We start from the raw sequence: 21744 nt of genomic DNA, 5'->3' as shown, positions 1-21744 counted from the left end.
ACCAGGGGTCGATTTAACGAAGAGTTAGAACTGGTCCTAACTTAGGACCAGTCCTAAGAGATATCAAAAACATACAGCTAGTCCTAAGTTAGGACTTGTAACTCGTCCTAACTGGATATAAGACTAGTCCTAACTCTTTGTGAAGTCCACCCCAGCGGTCCATTTCACAAAGAGTTAGGAACATAGGACTTGTCCTAGGAGATATTAAAAATGTATGGCTAGTCCTAAGTTAGGACGAGTAACTCATCCTTACTCGAGGTAAGACTAAGAGTAGCCTCTTTCTTGTACAGCAGCGAAAAATGTTACACAACATGTTTAAATTGCTACTCAAACAAATCATAAGTTGCAACTAAATATCAGCACAAAACAAGTTCATTGTAAATCCCCCAATTATAAGGGAATGTATGGGCTCTTGAGGGCGCTATTGTGGTGTGGTAAAAAAGAATCTAGTGAAAGCCTATGGCTAGGGCAAATATGCAATTGTAGGTTTAACAGGTAAGGTAGTCCCTGAAGTGGACTTTCCCGCTTTACAAAATTGCCGGACAAAATTTTACCCTGTTTTCCTCCACATACCATAAAATCCAAGTTGTCGAATCCGTTGGCTATCATCATGTTCTCATATTGCCCCATACCCAAATTCTCCAGCCAGGCGCCGACACTCTGCGGCCTTAGAGGACCTGTCACATAAACAAGAACAAATTAATTAAAAACTATCACATTCACATTGGCCTGGGCTCAGTTTCACAAAGCTGCTAAAGCAGAAAAATAATGCCGAATTTTTTTTTCTTGTCAGCAAAAACAAGCAGGATACCAGTCACAGACTGTACATGTGACATAGTATTTCGGCTGGTTACCTTATTCTGGTAAGCATAATTTTGTTTGTGCTCAGCTACTATAGTAGTCTGGGCTCCTTATCCCTGCTATTAAGATCCAGTGATTCCATTGGATACAATGACATCGTTGGATTAATGTGCAGTGACATGAGCTTTCCATGGATGCCCAAACAGTTCATTCCTATCACGTCCACCATAGAATATGACTGTGTATCTCCATGTGAAATGAATGTAAGGCAAAAGTGAATGCACACGCCGGCTGGAGGCCGGTCTCTGGCATTATTCACGAGCCTCGAAGTGTGACGTCAGCTGTTTAGGCTACTACTATACGTGCTATCCCGAAGACCAGGCCTTATCCTACCCTCTGGAGGGGGGCACAACAATTTTTATCTGGTAGGGAGGGGGGCACTTCTAGGAGGAAAATGTAAGTTTAAGTTGGCACTGCAGCAAAAACACAAGGCACCACGGCAATTGCTGTTGTTGTCGTGGGTAATTTCAAAACCTGGAAGACCTTGCATGAAAAGTCCTGTCTCTATATTCACTAAAAAATGTTCAGAAGAAGTGTTTACCTTCAAACATTTTTTCAAATTCTTTTTGGAAATCTCTGACATAGACCGACTCTCTGACGAGTCCAGCTCCAAATGATGCCATAATGCTTTCAATCTGCGAGAAAAGAAAAAAAAAAGGACAAATCAAAGTGTAAAAAAATAATTTTGAAAGATCAAAACTATGGGTTAATAAATTCTCTAATTAAGGAGTTGAGATGGTGTCAGGAATGATTAAAGGTACTGGACACTTTTGGTAATTAATCACAAAAATTGTTAGCATAAAACCTACTTGGAAACAAGCAATGGAGAGCTGTTGATAGTAAAAAACATTTTGAGAAACAGCTCTCTCTGCAGCAACATAGTTTTTGAGAAAGAGGTAATTTCTCAAGTTGCACAAGAGAATAACATAAGAAAACAACGCCCTTGTTGCACACATTTGCTTTTAATATTTTAGTGAGAAATTACCTCTTTCTCAAAAACTATGTTACTTCAGAGGGAGCCTTTTCTCACAATGTCTTATACTATAAACAGCTCTCCATTGCTCGTAACCAAGTAAATTTTTATGCTATCGATTATTTTGAGTAATTACCAATAGTGTCCAGCCGTCGATTTCACCAAACCCTTCCTAACTCGAGATAGGATTCATCCTAGCGTTTCGTGAAACTGGCTGCAATACCTTTAAGGGGGCTCTGGAATAAAGAAAAGAAAAAAAGTAGACTTCTTCTTACCTGCGCCCATTCTGATTTCTCGTCTATCCCCGACTCCTCGGATCTATTCTCATGCCCCCTGCTCACTCCCTCAGGTACATGGACATCTAACAATCCGTTCTCCATCAGCATACTGGTCCTGGTTGAGCTAGCGAGAGACCAGTCCGCCATGTGGGAGAACGAGAACCGAGATGAATTCTCTAGAGAGAGGTTGCGACTGCCGCGGTTTGAGCCGTAGATTAAACCTGAAAATCAAACAGATTATAACAAGTTGTTAAAGGCAGGGTATACTTTTGGTCATTGTCAAAGACCAGCCGTCAATTTCACAAAACTCTTCAAACTTAGGATTAATCTTAGGACTTCAATAGGTTTCAGATGATGTTAGGACGCAGTGAACCCATCTTAAGTTAGGATATGTATCTCGAGATTTCGTGAAATCGGCTGTAGTCCCCTCACTTGGTGTATCTCAACATTTCCAAAGAAATGTAAAAATTTGGGCTCATTTGGTCATCAAAGATGCAAGACATAATGGAAGGATAAATATTCTTACTGCTTTCATCCCTGAAGCCTTTCTCAGATTCAAATCTTTTGGCTGAAATTTTTCCTCTTTCTCTAAAAATGTATCATTATTTCAAAGAGTGTCGTTTCTAACAATATTTTATAATCAACAGTTCTTTAGTGCTTTTTGCCAAAAGCGTAATTTAACACTTTACACTTAAGTATGCAACATTTAAGACACATTGAATGCAAGTCACAAGATAAATACCCTGACTAAGCCATAGAAGAAGTAACCTCATTGAACAAAAACAAAAACAAGATACCTTCACTTTGAGACGTTCTTCCTTATATCGGAGGAAGCAGCGACAGATACAAATAAAACGAAAGTGTTCTGGTAAAATTATTCTCGTGCCGTTTTAACTTTTTTTCCTGAGTCCACCATTACCAAAGCTTACACCAAAAAAGAACCTTTAAAAAAAAGTATGTTTGGCGTAACAAGCCCCCTAACTTAGGTCCCTTAATTTAAATTCAGGGTGGGAGATCATTTTCACACTCATAAACCATTTCTGTAACGAAGTTCTATTGATGTTAAATTGGAATCAAAGATGAAGATGATTATTTGGTACACTCAGTACTTTCCTGAGTCCAGTGAAAAAGGTTGTTGGTTTATATCCCGCCCATCTAATACGCTAATACAGAAGATGTTTTTCTTTTCAAAGAACTCAAAAAATAACTGAGAAAGGACTGAGTATAGCACTTTATACTTACATGTATCAAAAATCATTTTCAGTTCAAGAGCTACTCTTAAATCAACCTTTCCATCATTTTTTTTTATATAATACATCCTACAATTTTCCTAATTTCCCCCCCCCCTATAAAATAGAACTTTTAGGGCTGCCTTTTTAATGGGAGTCAAGTTATGCCAAACATTCAATTGTTTTTTAGGCCTGCGGTATGTGTACAAACTATGTGCAGTCATGCATGCATCAGTGCATTAATGTTCTTTCAACAAATAAAATGAAACACCAACATATTTTTATAATCTTAGAAAATAATCAGTGAAATAATTCCAAATCATGAAAGATGTTGAATGAAGGAATTGCTTAGATGTAAATTTTTTCGACAGTGACAGGGGCCGAAATTAAGTGTATTGTCATGGTAGTCAGCAGGGCTAGTAACCAATAATTTTTAGTAGCCCTGATTAGATTTTGGTAGCCTGAAAGACACGTTATGTCTCGCGTCATGGCTCAAACTTTACAATACACCATAGCACAGTTCTTTGTTGTTTGTAATGATGATTTTTGCATTGTTTTTCCACTAGCCCGTCGGGCTATCAAACTGGAAAAATCAGTAGCCCGGCTGTAAATCTGGTAGTCCCGGGCTAGCGGGCTAGTGGCAATTTCGACCCCTGCAGTGACTACCGGTTAATGAAGCTGAGTGATTCAGGCATGGAATTTCATCCTTGAGAGGGCAAGGCCATTTTCATTTTGAAAAGGGCACTTTCATTGGGAAGTCTATGGGAAACTTTTGAAGGGGGCAGCAAGTCCAAGACCAGGGCAACAGAGGCAATGGCCGCCATGTATGATGTAACTCCAGGCCTGTTTTTATGTCTGTATATGATTTACAAAAGCCCTTTTCACACTACTTTATTCCACAGGGTTGACAATTGAGAATAAAGGCAGGGCCCAATTTCATAGAGCTGCTTAAGCACACAATTTTGCTTAAGCAAAAAATTCTTGCTTCGTAAAATCAGATTACCAGCCAAGACTCCACTCAATTGTTATGCTAAGTAAACAACAGCTAAATACCAGTCACAAGCAATGTATGTGGCATGAAATTTTGGCCAGTAACATGTGTAAAATAAGCAAGCTATTTTCATGCTTAAGCGAACTTTTTGCTTAAGCAGCTCTATGAAATTGGCCCCCGGGCTTGTCACACTATGAACGCTTTACCTCCGGTCTGCCCCAGCAAATGTGTTATACCCAGAGAAATAGCCACCCCTGCTCTGGAGTAGGGGTAAGAGGTAAAACCCTGGGGTATTCTTGAAACATGCAACCGAAACCCAGTGGAATATGGACACAGTGTGAAAGCGCGCCGAGGTAACCATGGGGTACAAAAAGTCCTGGGGCCTCCCTGGTGTTGTATTCCACAGGGATAAGAGATACAGTGTGAAAAAGGCTTCTGTTTGGGATGAAACTATGAGAGGACAAGTGCTATTAAAGGCAGTGGACACTATTGGTAATTACTCAAAATAATTATTAGCATAAAACCTTACTTGGTAACGAGTAATAGGGAGAGGTTGATGGTATAAAACATTATGAGAAACGGATCCCTCTGAAGTGGCGTAGTTTTCGAGTAGGAAGTAATTTTCCACGAATTTGATTTCGAGACCTCAGATTTAGAAATTGAGGTCTCGAAATCAAGCATTTGAAAACACACGACTTCAAGTGACAAGGGTATTTTTTCTTTCATTATTATCTCGCAACTTCGATGACCGATTGAGCTCAAATTTTCACAGGTTGGTTATTTTATGCATATGTTGAGATACAGCGAGTGAGAAGGCTGGTCTTGACAATTAAACCTATAGTGTCCACTGCCTTTAAATGTATGGGTAATTCCACTGTGACTCATGTTACATTGACCTTATGTGACAACAACTTGCCGCCCTGAACCTCCACTCTATGGCCCGCCAACACCAACATACTGTGGTTTGTGTTTTCTCACTACCCTATGCAAGTTACGAGAAAACTAAAATGCAAATGTCTGTTCTTCTCTCAGAGATCATCTTCAAGATTGTCTTTAAGATTGTCTTTAAGATTGTCTAGCTATACGACATGTCCTCAAGACTCATTCAAATTCGTCTGTAAGTCTGCGATCAATATTGACACTAGCGACCCTAACGACGGGTGAGGAAGAAGACATCTATGTTGTGATTGGTTACGGCTTCAGGTTGGCGCGGAAACGAAGGCCTTTGGCTCCAATCAAGAATGGCTTATTGATTGAAGAGTGAACTCTACTGGCGCAGTAACGGATAAAGAGGAACTTGTTTATTCAACAGCGATGCATACTGTCAGTAAGCGGAGCCTGTTAAGGCTATGCCACATGAGGCAATTATACTGGCAACCAGTTCAAGGCAATCTCAAAAGATTTTTTTTTAGTGGAGCACCAGTCAAAACAATAAGGGAATCAATGTGTGGTGAAGAGGCTTTCAACTAGTGGTTTAAACCCAACGAGGCCTGGTTCTTGATAATTTTACCGAGACGAAGTTGAGGTAAATTATAAAGAACCAGGCCTCGTTGGGTTTAAACCACTAGTTGAAAACCGATTCAACACACTTTGATTCCCATTAATAAATACCTTTTCGGTCAAAAAAAAAATCAACAGTTTTGGTCAAAAAGTAAAATAAATGCAAAAGTTATAATTGTTTAATGATTTCTTTCAACACAACACCCCTCCAGCTATAACATGGTAAGGCCCTCCGCCGCCCTCGGGTAAATAACTCCTTATAAGGGAATGCTGTGCGCGTCGCGCGTATCGCGTGATGTGGCACAACTGTCCCTGAGGTATTCATGAATGTAAATTTAATGTATAATTTTGGCTGGTATCCTATTTCTGCTAAGCAGTTCTTTTCTGTGCTAAGCAAGTCTTTGTGCTGAAAGGCTTTATGAAATTGGAACCTATACTACATGTAAATTTCATTACAGCGAGCGCATCCATGTATGCAGGAGACGAAAGACCATCATTGGAGGCAAATCATTGATGACTAACACTATGTCAAGTGTCTATTATAAACAGATATTCATTGGAAAAGGTATGGACTTTGGACCTTTGTGTAAACCACATGGGCATCTCAGCCCTTCAATGACAAAACAGTCTCAATCAGAAAATGTGGTTTGTTCTAAAAGATCGTTTTAGAGGTGGTCCAGGCGAATATTCTACGGGAATATTCTACGCTCATTTATTGGTAGTTTTAGGGAACTTTTCCCATTTAAAAATTTCAAATGCATAGGCCTACTATGTATGAATGTGACTACGAGTGCTACCTCGACCACTTGTTTTCACTTTCATTTATGAAGTTCTGGACCAATCAAAATACTCTCCCTAAATATGACATTTCAATCACCGTAGTACTGTATTTCCCATTTAAATTTTGTACTGTAAATAACCAATTTAAATTACCTTTTTTTTCATAGACACCCTACCTACATGTTCTGGGCTATAAATTGTATTTTTCAGCAACTAAAGATAAAGGTCTGTAAATGTACTAAATCCGAAAATATTTTAAGCGAAAAAGTTGAATATAGAAAGTTCTACCATTCCTTTAAAGACAGTGGACACTATTGGTAATTACTCAAAATAATTATTAGCATAAAACCTTACTTGGTGACGAGTAATGGGGAGAGGTTGATGGTATAAAACATTGTGAGAAACGGCTCCCTCTCAAGTGCCATAGTTTTAGAGAAAGAAGTAATTTTCCACGAATTTGATTTTGAGACCTCAGATTTAGAACTTGAGGTCTTGAAATCAACCATCTAAACACACACAACTGCGTGTGACAAGGGTGTTTTTTTCTTTCATTATTATCTCGTAAATTCGATGTCCGATTGAGCTCAAATTTTCACAGGTTTGTTATTTTATGCATGAGTTGAGATACACCAACTGTGAAGACTAGTCTTTGACAATTACCAATTGTGTCCACTGTCTTTAATGCAATGGTAAAATTCAACTCTATCGTCGTTATGGAAACGGGAGTTTGAACAGTCAAATGACAGCAGCTCTTGCACAGGGTAGAATATTCGCCTGGACCGTCTCTCGAAGTGGAGGCATTCGTCACTCAGTAACCATGGTAACCAATTGCCCTTGTCAAAAGCATTACTCAGACTACATTACTGTTTACCCCATCCTGTAGTTGTTGTAGTCAGTGAAGGTATTTATGTATTTTGTTCGCGCAGATATGATAATCGTACCACAGCGCGGACAAATTTGGCCCAATTTACAGTATGACTGGGAATTTACGGAGAACGATTTCATCCATGAAATTTTGCATCAAAGTAAAATATTTAGACATTTTGAGTGTTCTGCACACTGAATGCTACAAATTGAGAACAAGTAGCAGATGATTTTTAGGTAGATTTTTGGATTTTTGTTCACTCAGATATGATAGTTCAAGCCTGTAAGCATAAACACTTGCTAAGCACAAAAATCTTGCTTTTAAGCAAGATTTTCAAACCGGTTACCAGCCAAAATTCCATACCAAGTTTGCATTGTTGCAACTCGTGCCCCACTATGTAATGTTTGCTTAACAATGAAATTTGCTAAGAGCAATATTATCTGTTTAACAGCTTTTTGAAATCGGGCTGCAGACTTATGTACTTGTACATGTAGCGTAACACTGAGCATAAATGACAGAATACACAAACATTTCCAGAGGCAAAACACGACATGGAATGGGATGGTTTACACTTCAGCTTTCACACTCGCAAATTTGACCACCTCTCCGATATTATAGCTGACATTTCAGATATGCTGACCTGTCAACTGAATGACGAGGGGGAGAGTTGAAGATAAACAGACAAAGAAAAAGATAAACAGGCTAAGAAAAAAGATAAACAGACCAAGAAAAAGATAAACAGGCTAAGAAAAGATAAACAGCACTTTGTTTAATGTTTTATACTTGGTTATTTAATTTTAATTTCATTTTCTATGCTTTGTAAACGTGCAATTTGTCTTGGGATTTTTTTCTTGTCTTTTCGATCACACCATTATTTCAACATCACATGAATGTTGAGAATCTTTGAATAATATACAAATGCTACTTTAGAGATGTTGAAACTCTCTGTTTAGATTATAGCTGTAAAATACACAGCTCCATCTGATTTATGATTTCAGATCTTCACATTTACATTGCAGAGATACCAACATACTCCAGGGGCCAATGTCATAGAGCTGCTTGAACACGAAAAGTAGCTAAGCACAACGAAAGTATGCTTACCAGAATAAGGTTACCTGTCAAACTACAAGTACATGTTGTGACTAGCATCCTGCTCATTTCTACTTATTGGGAAATTTTTAAACAGCAGCTCTATGAAATTTCCAATTTCACATAGCTGCTTAAGCAGAGAATATTGCTTAGCAGAAATTAACAGGATACCAGTCACAGGTTGTACATGTTATATGCTAGTTTGGCTGGTAACCATATTATGGTAAGCACTATTTTGTTGTGCTTAGCTACTTTTTGTACTTAAAAGCATCCCTATGAAATAGAGCCCAGGGTTATTAGTGCTGAGAACAGAAATGTTCACCAGCCAAAATGCTATTCCTTGTGGTTTGTTTGTGACTGGTTCCCTGTTGATTTGTGCTTAGCAGAAAAATATGTTACAAGACCAGAAAACCTATAGTAAATTATATTCTAACTATTCTAAATTTAAATCTAAAAAAATCTAAAATGAACAACAAAGCACATACCTGTAACATCAGCAGTATAGTAAATATTTTCAGCTTTTCCAAACCAGATCCTTAACAATCTATTTAAAACACGACCACCAAAAACACAACTCCCTTGAAAATACCGCCTCTCAAAATCCAGACGTGTACAAAACAAATCCTCCAAAACCACCATCTCCATACAACCCACAACTACAGACTGAAATCCACTGCATTGTTGCAACGAACACACACAGCAATCAATTGTGAAGGAAATATAATAATATCCACGACCCTGATGACATCACAAACAAACAACCTAACGATAACGTCTTAATTAAAGTCTCCCCTTCCCCCACTCGCACCATCCCAGGCTCCGCACGTTCATATGTCCGTTAATTTCCGGTTAATTGAACAGTGTCGTGCGGTACAGCTGTACCTACAATCAATTGCTGATTACGACTGCTGCAAGTCCAAGGGGGCAGGGCCCAGTTCCATAGAGCTGCTAAGCACAAAACTTTCCTTAGCATGAAATTTCTTGATAAAAACAAGATTACCAACCGAATTACCACGTGATTTCCAGAATAAGCAAACAACAACTGAATACCTGTAACAAGCAATATCCAACAATGGAAATTTGGCTGGTAATCCTGTGTTAATCAAGGAAGAAATGTCATGCTAAGCAAATTTGTTGTGCTTAGCAGCTCTGTGATATTAGGCCCAGCTGTCAACACAATCAAACACTGATTACGGCTGCTACAAGTCCAAGAGGGCAGGCAATAAATGGTATTTGATAACACAATTTCGGTGGCCAAGGTGATTTGAATATGAGTAAAGGCAGATGGAACTACATGCTTAAAGGGTAGGTTTGACGTTGGATTTCTTGAAAAATGGCATTACAGAGCTGCCAACATTCTTGCAATCAGGGTGATTTTGTACAACAAGCAGGGGAAATAATATTAATATGAATAATGATAATAATAATAATAATAATAAAATACTAATAACAAACTCTCATATAGCCTATTTTACATTAACCGTATTAATGAACTTTTTAGTGACCTGGTCATTGGGTCAATAACATTCCTTCTTTCGTTCTCAGTTCATTGTGGCGTATACAACCCCCGGGCAACCAGTGATGTTTTCACCCCAGGGTTAAGGAGAAGCAAACATAGTAAAGCATCCTGCTAAAAGTGTCACAACCAGGACCCGAACCCACACCCCAATTACTTTACCACCAGAACTTGAATACGACGCTCTTAACCACACGGCCATGACTCCCTAATACTACAAATAATGAGTTATTTATTTTACTAAAAACGTATCAGTACTTATGCATTTCCTCCAATGCAATGAAATGCAAATAAACATCTCTTCTCAAGAAAATTCATATAATCTTCCTACAAAAATAAATATTTCATACAAAAATATTTCAATATTTGTATCAGTAGAAGCAGTTTCACTTCCACAAACTCAATGAAAAATAGTTTACCATTTCAACATCGGATTATCTTTCCGCAGATTATTCCCACAGATGTCAAATACATGACTTCCAAAAAGAATCCTCACATAGAAACATCAGGTCGTTGTTAACAACGATGCTCCTTGCTACTGCCTCCGCAAGACACAGCAAACGTCTTCATTCCCGATGTCAAACCGTTCTCTCCAACTCTAACCCTCCTTCAAAGATATCGATTCCTCGCGTATAATTCACATCTCATAAATATTCACTGCATAACTAGGGACCGGTTGCCGAGGGCTACTGGAATAGTCCTACCGTTTGGGAATTCCGCTGGGGAGGCTCCTTAAAGGCACAGTTGTAACATTTCTTAAAGTCACTGGATACTAATGTAATTACTCAAATTGTTAGCATAAAAATTGACTTGGTAACAAGCAACTGAGAGCTGTTGATAGCATAAAACATTGTGAGAAACGGCTCCCTCTAAAGTAATGTAGTTTTTGAGAAAGAGGTACAAATTTCTCACTCAAATATTTGAATATGATAAGAGACTTCATGCCTGAAGCCTTTTTTAGGCATCTAAAATCACACAAACTTATTCTACAAGGGTGTTTTTCCTTTCTTTATTCTCTTGCAACTTCTATGACCAATTGAGTCAAAATTTCCACAGATCTGTTATTTTATGCATATGTTGAGATACACCAAGTGAGAAAACTGGTCTTTGACAATTACCAAAGGTGTCCAGTTCCTTTAAGATGACACTGTGTCGGTATTACACAGTGATTCACACACTCAAAGATATGGCTTTGCATTTGAGACTTTCGCTGTATCAACTTTCCTCTTGATCTCTCAAATTCATTTTAACGAAGTGTTGGTTTCGGAAGTATTAGTGTTGGTTGTCATTCTTGGTGAATTAGGAGGGGGGGGGGGGTTGATCGATAAACATTGGGGTGAGGTTCTGACACCGGAGGATACTTACATAAGTAGGCTTTGATTTAATAGCTTCCGACTGGATTTGGATTTTCGATTTAGATATATTCTCACTGCTCTTTTTAGAGCCAAACAAAAGAGAGAAGACAATGAAGTAACTTCAGTCAAGTGGGAGAAAAACCCACAGAAAATTATTCCAGGGAAACCCCACGCAGTCAAGTAGGGACTGATAACCCAAGCCACATAGTGCCCCTGGTGGGATTCGAACCAGGGTCCCAGAGGTGGAAGGCGAGGCAAGACACTACTATACCAACCTGATTGCCATATGACTGGAAACCCAAACAAAAGTATTGATAAAATAGGGAGATCGCTAATATACAAGGCTATAGATAGCTCAGTTGGTAGAGCGCAATCATGTTAATCTGGAGGTTGCAGGTTCAATATAATGACATTTTCAGAAGTTTTACAATATCCTGAAAACCAACACCCAGCTCTCGAACTTACACTAATTCCCAAAATCAATGTTTTACCTTTGCCACCATACATCTTCTATCACTCATGACGTTGAAATAAAAATCCCAACAAATCCAGAAAACAGACGGTACTGTTACAGCATTTTCAGAAAAAATAAATCCATGAGAATCGAAGCCTTGTGCTTCCAGGTCCAAGACACCATACAGCTTTGGTCACTCATGACGTTGAAAGAAAAACCCAGACAAATCCAGAAAAAACAGCATTTTCAGAAAAATAAATCCATGAGAATCTGAGACTTGTGCTTCCAGGCTTTCAAAGAAAACAAAACTCTTCATGGTGGTTTAGAGTCCCCTTGGAAATCAAAAACCAGAGTTCTTTGTCCACAAACTGTATCGAGATTGAAACGAACACAACAGATCTAAGCCTCCTGTAGGAAAACCAAAACCTTTCTCACTTGTTCGGACTCAAATGTCAGTGAATTCCCTGGGTAGGAACAATGCATTGGATGAGGCTCTTATTACAAGACTTTTCCAAATTACCCCTGGAGAAAATGCTAGGGATGTACAAGGCTTTTGTCCCTTGGGGGGCGGGGGGGGGGGGGGGAGAACACAAGAAAACTGGGTGTAGGGGGTAGGGGGGACATGTTGCCTCAGTGCATTGTATGAGGGCCCCGTACTTAAAGGCACTGGACACGTCTGGTGATTATTAAAGACCAGTGTTCTCACTTGGTGTGTCTCAATTCAAATATTTTAGTGAGAAATAACTTCTTTCTTAAAAACTATGTTACTTCATAGAGAGCCGTTTCTCACAATGTGTTGTACCATCAACGGGTCTCCATTGCTCGTTACCAAGTAAGTTTTTTATGCTAACAATTATTTTGAGTAAATTACAAATAGTGTCCAGTGGCTTTAAAGGGAAGGTATAGGGTTGGTAATCACTCTTAAAATGAATCGCAATAAAATGTTACTAGGTAAGAAGTGCAACAGCTTTCGCTAGTTTATAAAGCATTCTATCTAAGAATCTTTTCACTTTGAAGTAATGTGGATTATGGAAAAACATATCACTTTTCATCCTCCAAAATTTTAATCTAAGAAGTGTTACTGAGAACACGTTTCTCAGATTGTGTTTTCCATTTACAAAATATTCTTCCTGTGTGGACATAATTGCACCAAAAGTTTGGCGATATCTCCAAAACAAATATTTGTTTTATTGCATTGATGATACCCAAGCCTACATCTGTATGGGCTGTAATAGGGGTAACCCCGTTTCAGCCCTAGGAGTAGGTGGCATCGGCCTCTGGAGAAGAAACAAATTGTAGCCCATACCTTGAAGTGGCCTTCAGGCCTTGTGTGTCTGGCAACTTGCATAAAAAAATAGAATAAAAATTGTGAGTGGTAATATATAGAGCTGTCTCTAGCAGCTTGTTATTTCAGCTCAGTCTGCACTATTTAGTTAATCTTTATCTAGCCTTATTTTTTCAACCCAGATCTAAATGTAATTTGCACCTGTTTTTATCATAATCCAATTAGTCAATAATCCTGGTTATTAATTAAGAATCTGACCAATCACTGTCAATCAAGTCGATACAGATTAGGCTGATATCATCATCCAAGAATATACTTTTACTTTCAGTATTGTAAGAGAATATTTTCTTTCTACAGCAGTGTTCAGCTGCAGTGCTTCAGCAGCTCTATGAAACTTGGCCCTGGTCTAGATATTTACACTGGACTGCAGGCCTGAGACCAATGATTAAAAAACTGTTTTTGAATTACAGCAAATTTTGACAAAGTTCCAGATTCCAGTAGATACAATGAAGAGGAAGATATAGTCACAACTACTGACTCCTAGATATTCATCACACTTCCATCAATAAGAGAAAAAACCAATGAACTGGCCTTGATAACCCATTATTAAATTGCTTAATTAAATTTTGACATTCACTCTGTTTATTGGAAATGAGGAGGGAGTTTTCATTACATGTAGGTCTGGGAGTGAAAGCTTCAAAACAAATGGATCTTCAGGGTCATTGTTACAGCAAACATATTAAATAATAATGCAATAAAATCAAGAGATATTTACAAGCTTACTACCCCCCCCCCCAATCACCCCGGGGATACAGGGAGAATGGTATAAAGGCAGTAAATATACAACGCAAAAGCTTTGTCCCAAACTATTTCACACAGTTACACAATTAGGCCAAGTGTAAAAAGTGTCCCTAAGCAGTTAAGAGGTGACCACTCCAAATGTACTCATGTAAAATAATTGGTTTGTGACTGGCAGGTCAACTCTGCTTAGCCAATAAATTCAAGCAAATTTTCCGCCCAGCCAATTAATTGCAAGCCCCAAACAACAATCACCCAAAATATTTAAACGTCTTCTAAATAAGTACCGTAGTTCTTGAAAGGCCCACCGAAAAAAAACCCGTTGGTGGTATCTTGTACATGGGTTCAACGGTTTTAAAAAGTTCAACCAACACAAGCAAGCAATTTTGGCATTTACTCCTAAGTTTTTTTTAAACCAAGAGGCCAAGTACTAAATCCGCATCCAGCAACGGAGTCCAGCATTCTCCTGAAGATGATCAGAGCATACTGATTGAAATGTTGAGTCAGTAACCACCACTTCTTTTTAGAACCATCACTATTTAAAAGATTTGGGTACTTTTTCAAAATGTCCATAGATTTACATTAAACTTACAGGGTTTGAAGATAATGATCGTGGAAAGCTTCTCTTCAAATATTACTTACTGAGGTGCTGTAGTTTTTGAGAAATGAGTAAAAAAAATGTCATGAAAATACGTACTTGTAAGTGATTAAAATAATTTTCGTCTCATGAGACAAAAATTATTTTCATGACATTGTTCTACTCATTTCCCAAAAACTACAGCACCTCAGCACGTAATATTTTCAGGAAAGCTTTCTACTATCATTATCTGTAAGTTTAGTGTAAATCTGTGGACATTGTGTTTTTTGTCCTTCAAAAGTTACATAGACCCTTTAACAAGAAATTGGCGCGGTCTCATGAGACGAAAATTATTTTCATGACATTGTTCTACTCATTTCCCAAAAACTACAGCACCTCAGCACGTAATATTTTCAGGAAAGCTTTCTACTATCATTATCTGTAAGTTTAGTGTAAATCTGTGGACATTGTGTTTTTTGTCCTTCAAAAGTTACATAGACCCTTTAACAAGAAATTGGCGCGGTTAAATAGTGTTTACCACAAACTTCTCCAAGTAACCAAGAGTAAGCACCCCCCATTCCTCTTAGATTTGGACGGGAAAATACTTGATAATTCAAAAACCGAGGGAAGTCGATATCAACTTACAATTCATGATTGTCACGCCATCAATTAAATCCAACACCCCAAGCTCCATGCTAAGTAAACATCTCGACACCATATACTCCAGTAAAAACTCCTCAACTTTTTTCACTCCTGTCATCTTGCCTCAATCTCCAAATCAACAATCCATTTGATTAGCCTTACAGATCAGAGCTGGCTTACAAGGACAAATTTGTTACCCCCCAAAAATAAAATAAAACTACATGCCGCGCTCCAGTCACCTGTTCCTTTGAAATGACTAACTGATCCAATCAGTCCCATTATTGTTATGCATAAGTGACTGACAGGTATGCCGCATTCTAGTTTGTTTAGCTTTTCAGTTTCTTTGACGCATTTTTTGTTGTTTTGTGTTGGGGTAGTCGGAAAGTTACACAAACAGGGGTTAATGGAGCATACAGGGGCACTGAATGGATACCGGTGCGCGGGGTTACCGATGAGTGTGCGCATACAATGGATTCTGGGAATTAGCTTTTGCGGGTGTCGCAGTATGAAATTGTTTTGTCTAGGAAGCATAAGGGAACTTCTATTATACATGTTTCCAGGAGCTGGTTGATAACGTGTTTGTATGGACTAGATCGTCACGGTTTGTTGGAGCAGACGGCATTCAAATGCTAATATTGAGTTCAACGACATTGATAGACGGGGCCAATGTAAAAGGAATGCTTGATCACTGACAGTGGTTTTTCAGGCAGTGTTTTCTTCGTAATCTTATTCAATGCAAACTCAATTTTTATTTCCGTATTTTTTAGGTATGCTTTTTGTGATTGCTGTCAAGAGAATTCAAATTATAAAAGTTTGGGTTGAACAAAGAAAAAAATGACTATAGCAGGATTTGCACGAACGACCTCCGGATTAATGTGCAACGCTACACAAACTTAGCTATCTACCTTTTTATTGGCAGTCTCCCTTTTTCATCAATATCTTTGTTCATTGGTGCCAGTCAGAATTCATTCAACCTGTAGCTAGGGATCACACCAAAGTTTTCGATACAATCTGGGAAGTGAAAGCCAGGGATCACCAAAAGGGACACAACTTTTTAAATTTCAAAACATCAAAAAATAAACCGCAAGAGAAATCTGACTAGGTCAATTTGAATTTTGTTACAATCTATGTACGAAGAACTTCATGTTAATTGTATGGCAGGATAAAGCTACTGACCACAAACAATTTCTAAGCCTAATATGTTGCTTAGGAGTTAGGAAAAATAAGTTACCAGCCAAAAATGTGTATTATAACTTGTGACTGGCACCCCGCTAATTCTAAGCAGGAAAATTAGCTAAGCAAAATTTCCTGGAAAACAATGTGGCCCCTTTCGGTCCGAGTAAGAACCTGTATTCATTATCATTATTGAATACAAGGAACAAGACAGTTTTGCAGGTGAACCAGTTTCACCTTTAAAAAACCCATTAATCTGTGCATGGAGGTCTATTTCTATCTCAATGATCCCTGTCAATGTCAGACGATTGAATGATGTTCATGGAATGGGTATAAAGGCATTTGATTAACGTGTTGGTATGTTGATTGAATGACACACCTCCGCTTTCTTCACATGAATGAAATCCACTTATTATGGGCGTCAGTGGGCGACACTATTTTCTGGGTAGCACGTAAAATAATTCATTCAGCCTCGGATTCTGATCAAAACTTTGCTCCCTAAAAAAGATTGGGTGAACAAAACCTTGTTCCCCAAACAAGGAGCCAAATCAAAATATAGGGGTTTTTGTGTTTTCCCTTCAATTCAACATCTTTGTCAAAAAGAAAATGTTATTCAAATGTTAAACTTGAGTCTCAAAAATATTTGTAAACCCTGCTGATTTAAACCACACATAAACAGCAGAGATATCTTTTCTCTTATTATTTGTTTGTTCGAATAAAAACAATATAGTTGATGAAACTGTGTTCTCATTTTAATTCTAGTCTAATCATTTAGAATCTGCTCCGATAAAGATTCTGAGCTCTTCCAAGTCCTGCGGTCTTTCAAATTTTTCCGCCGAATTAGAGCCCTGATACATAGGTCTAGCAACATTTATAATGACTCTTGTTAATATGGGGGCAATAATAATTGGTAAGCTAGTCTTTAGTAAGAATAAACTGACCAAAAGATATTAATGAATTTAGGAACTGGAAACTTTGTACCTGTCCTTAGTTACTATTCACTGACTTTAAAGAAACAGATTGGTGTGAAGAACACAGTTCTTAATCTTAACTAATGGACTCAAAAGAAAGCAGATTGACCAAGACAGTCCATAGTAACTATTTCCTGAAAGTAAGAGATTGGTGTGCAGAACACCAGTCCTTAAAGGCAGTGGACACTATTGGTAATTACTCAAAATAATTATTAGCATAAAACCTTCTTTGGTGACGAGTAATGGGGAGAGGTTGACGGTATTAAACATTGTTAGAAACGGCTCCCTCTGAAGTGCCATAGTTTTCGAGAAAGAAGTAATTTTCCACGAATTTGATTTTGAGACTTCAAGTTTAGAACTTGAGGTCTCGAAATCAACCATTTAAATGCACACAACTTCGTGTGACAAGGGTGTTTTTTTCTTTCATTATTATCTCGCAAGTTTTATGACCGATTGAGCTCAAATTTTCACAGGTTTGTTATTCTATGCATATGTTGAGATATACCAACTGTGAAGGCTAGTCTTTGACAATTACCAATAGTGTCCACTGCCTTTAATCCTGATTAATGGATTTAAAAGAAAGCAGATTATCCCAGACAGTCCAGAGTAACGATTAACTGACTGACTTTCCATTCCAAGGTTTCTTAATATTGTCTTGTTAATCAAATCTTTCCGCCTCAGTAAGTTTCTTTCATAAAGTGTCACTGCTGGATTCTTAATTCCCTCTTGCATGACCAGACACGGCTGTAAAATATGCCACTTCATGCATGGAGAAGGAAATATGTTATGCGATCAAGCGGCACTAGGCAGTAGACATATTTGGTAGTCGTCAAAGACCACGGGTGGATTTCACAAAGAGTTATTATTGACTAGTCTTTTTTTTATCTTTTTTTTTTTAAATGCAAGTTCGCCCAAAATGAGGCTTAAAGCCACTCTAGGTAAAGGGCTACAAGGAAGAAAACATAGACATGCAGAAACTCAGTGGAGCTGAAGGTAGGAATTGACATTCCTCTTAAAAGATGGCAGACCATAAGATGAAGGGAAACATGCACCAGGCAAGGTGTTGTAGCAAAGAGATGCAGTACGAGGGAAAAAGCTACTGGAGTAGCTCTTTGTTTCAATATCTCGAGTTAGGACGAGTTACTGGACCTAACTTACGATTAAGGACAAGTCCTACGTAAGTCAGGACTAGTCATATCTTTGTGAAACCGACCTCTGTATTCTTACTTGGTGTAGCCCAACATACATGTAAGCACAAAATAACAAACTGTGAAAATTTGGGCTCAATTGGTCGTTGAAGTTGCCTGAGAATAATGAAAGAAAAAACGCTTTGTCGCACAAACTTGTCTGCTTCCAGATCAGATTTGAATATTTTAGTGAGAAATTACATTTTTCTCAAAAACTTTGTACTTCAGAGGGAGTCGTTTCTCACAAAGTTTTATAATATCAACAGCTCTCTGTTGCTCATTACCAAGTAAGTCTTTATGCTCATGTGATTATACAAGTAAACGTATCATGCTTAGAAAATTGTCTGTCCTTGAAATATAACGTCCTTCAAAAAATAAATTACCCTTGGAAAAAATATCACCATGGACATCATTGTACAAACATGGGATTGATAACATGTGAAGGGTAAATGCCAAAACTTAACCTTTGAACCCTAGTTCCACCTTGATTTGATTTATAAAAAATTTAAAAAGTTTGTCACATTTACAGGTAAACCGCCCAAGGTAGGGTCATATTTTGGCCGAAAAATTGTCAGGCTATTTTATCAAAAAGTTTCTGAATTTTTCCCAAGGCAAAACAAATTAGAAACCAGACTAAAGTAAACAAAAACAAAAACAAGCCTGTTGTGTCAGCTTTTCCTGTTTTCTCAAGAAGTAGACACCATATTCAACCGAAACTCTCACAGATGAAACTTCTCCCAGAACATAGTTTTATCTGTTTTTAATCTGTTTTCAATGATACCTGTAAATAGCGGCTATACGCTATTAGAGATCAATAATAAATAAATTTAAAAAAAATAAAAACATTCTTAATAATTATGCCTATAAATAAGCACAACGTTGACAAATAACAATCAATGACCCTACCTTTAGACTGAGCTGCTCAACACAGTATGTTACAGTAAATTCTTATACTCTTGCCAAGATACAAAAGACACAGTAAAATAAACCCCATCTGGAATAAGAAGTAAACTCTGCAGGACTACTTGACACTGAGACATTTTAGGAAACAGGACAGGACGAGTAGCAAAACACAGATGTTACAATAATCAGCTTCCGGTCATTACGTTCTCAAAAGGTTAACTCATCACAAGAAAGACGACAAAAAGGAACTAGAAGATGCTGTGAATTATGCTTGTGTTTTGATTCAGTGAGAGCAAAGCTTCACAAAGCTCAGTTAAAAAGCCACGGATGTTTCAAAAGTGAACTTTAAAGCAATGATAAATACAAGACCAGATTCAAAATTTGTTGAACAAGCAGATTTATCTCATTGGTCATGCTACTTCGATACCCAACAGAATTTAAAGATACAAGTATCAGATTCATTGTAGGAGATTTTTATAAATTTTTTTTTTTTTTTTTTTACCCATACACCAATGTGTGTTAGCACTGTAAACTCAGTACTTTCCCGTAACATGCCTGTGATATTTTTTTTTACAAAAATCCTGGTGAGAATAATTGTAATAATAACCAGTTTATTATAGTTTATTATCAGTTTATTATATAGCGCTTTTCACACCCAACGTGCTTCTCAAAGTGCTTCCAACATTAATACCCCGTGGAACGATTTCACAAAGAGTTAGGACTAGTCCTAGCTTAGGACTTGTCCTAGTAGATATGGCTAGTCCTAAGTTAGGATGAGTACCTCGTCCTAACTTAATATAAGACGCGTCTTTCCCTTTGTGAAATCCCTGGTCACTGGGCCTTAATTCATTCCTGCAGCAGTCACTAAAGCCAGGACAAAGAGTCAAACTACACACATTCTCAAAAAAAAACCAAAAAAAAAAAACCAACCAGTCACCAACAATTCTCACTTTTGTACAGTCATTAAATAGTCACTTTGCCCAACGATTTTTACAAAGGGACTCTCTTAAGTACCTCAGGCAAAATAATACCACATTGAAAATCAACACGAACACGAGTACTGTTGAACAATTTGAATTTTTTAATTAAGGGAATATTGTCCTTGTGTCGCTCACTACCACAATAACGCCGCCGGCTGCGATCATAACATATTTACGCACACCCTCAAAATTAAAGTGTATTTATATTAAAGGTTTTACACAGGTTGGGAAATCTGACAAAACAGTCCAAACAGTGTGTGTCTGTCTGTTATTTATTAATGGTGTCCTATTAGGGGGAAAATGTTGATAAGAAGTTGACGGGAAATTGTTGTTGAACTTACCGGCAAATGGGTCTTCCTCGTCTGGTCGGAGTAACTCTGTATCTCCGTTGCTACTCGTATCGGTACTCAAAAACTCATCGTTTGCCTGGTACCCGTCAGAATATCTCTCCGAATGATGATAATGCTGTCCATTCACTGGTTCCTTGTCAACGAATCTACGACCGAGTGCATTGTAGCGAGGCGATTGATGATTGGTGGGAGTCCTCTGCGAGATGGCACTGCCGTTACTAGAAGTCCGATTCGTAAAACGATTCGGTTTCTCCGGATGGTGATATTTTCTCGCGTTTGCGTTTTTCTCGTAATGGGCTCGATTTGGCAACTCGCAAGACTCTTGATTATTTCCTCCAGGGATTAGACAGATCTCCTTGGAGTGTAGGTAAAGGTTGGACTCGGAGAGGTCTGCAGTTTCCGTGGTGCGTTGTCCGCTCGCTGACAAAGAGATGAAAGCTGATTTGTGGTCTGGTGATGCTGGCTGCATCCACGCTTCGTTTGACGACTCCCTCCGTGGTGTTCCGTGGAGCGGGAACGACTACAATATTAAGAGAGAGGAAGTGCGTTGGAGTCAATTGAACGTGATTAAGAGACGCACTCGTGAGCAGGGTAGGAATTTGCTGATATAGGAAACGGAAAACGGGGGAAATGATGGCACGGCCAAGTTAACCACCCTGGTAGGGCTTGGCTTTGATCAATTGGCTTAAGACGTGGTTGGCTGGCCCGACCACCTCTAAGACATATTTTGTTCTAATCTTAATTGACTGAAAAGTGCTCCGAGCAAGGATTAAGAACCCACAGAGTCATGTTAAATAGGTCTATTGTGCCCGATACAAGGCATTCTGGAGATATAATCAACATTTTCTGGTATTTCATTAAACTATGAATACAACACTATATGGACACAGTGCATTTGTTATGACAAAGTGACCAAATATGTCAGGGTACAGAGCTCTTTGTTAAAAAATATCTGTAGTATTATTAATTGAACCAGACATACAGAGT

At 38.2% G+C, this 21744-nt stretch overlaps 1 protein-coding gene across 4 annotated transcripts in view; it reads right to left on the bottom strand.

Annotated features, from left to right (window-relative positions):
• Positions 1-21744, bottom strand: part of LOC139953644 (ankyrin repeat and sterile alpha motif domain-containing protein 1B-like) — a 50264-nt gene that overhangs the window by 8905 nt on the left and 19615 nt on the right. For all 4 annotated transcript variants that reach the window (XM_071953140.1, XM_071953141.1, XM_071953143.1 and 1 more), the window contains 4 exons: positions 20749-21277; positions 2110-2333; positions 1403-1496; positions 574-677 (listed from right to left, as the gene is read on the bottom strand). In XM_071953140.1, the coding sequence (XP_071809241.1) occupies positions 574-677; positions 1403-1496; positions 2110-2333; positions 20749-21277 (951 nt within the window). The remainder of the gene's footprint in view (positions 1-573; positions 678-1402; positions 1497-2109; positions 2334-20748; positions 21278-21744) is intronic.

Source organism: Asterias amurensis, chromosome 22, assembly GCF_032118995.1.
Source record: "Asterias amurensis chromosome 22, ASM3211899v1".
NCBI classification, from domain to species: Eukaryota; Metazoa; Echinodermata; class Asteroidea; order Forcipulatida; family Asteriidae; genus Asterias; species Asterias amurensis.
The sequence above is the reverse complement of the archived record's forward strand: the minus strand, read 5'-3'. Positions and strand labels throughout refer to the sequence as shown.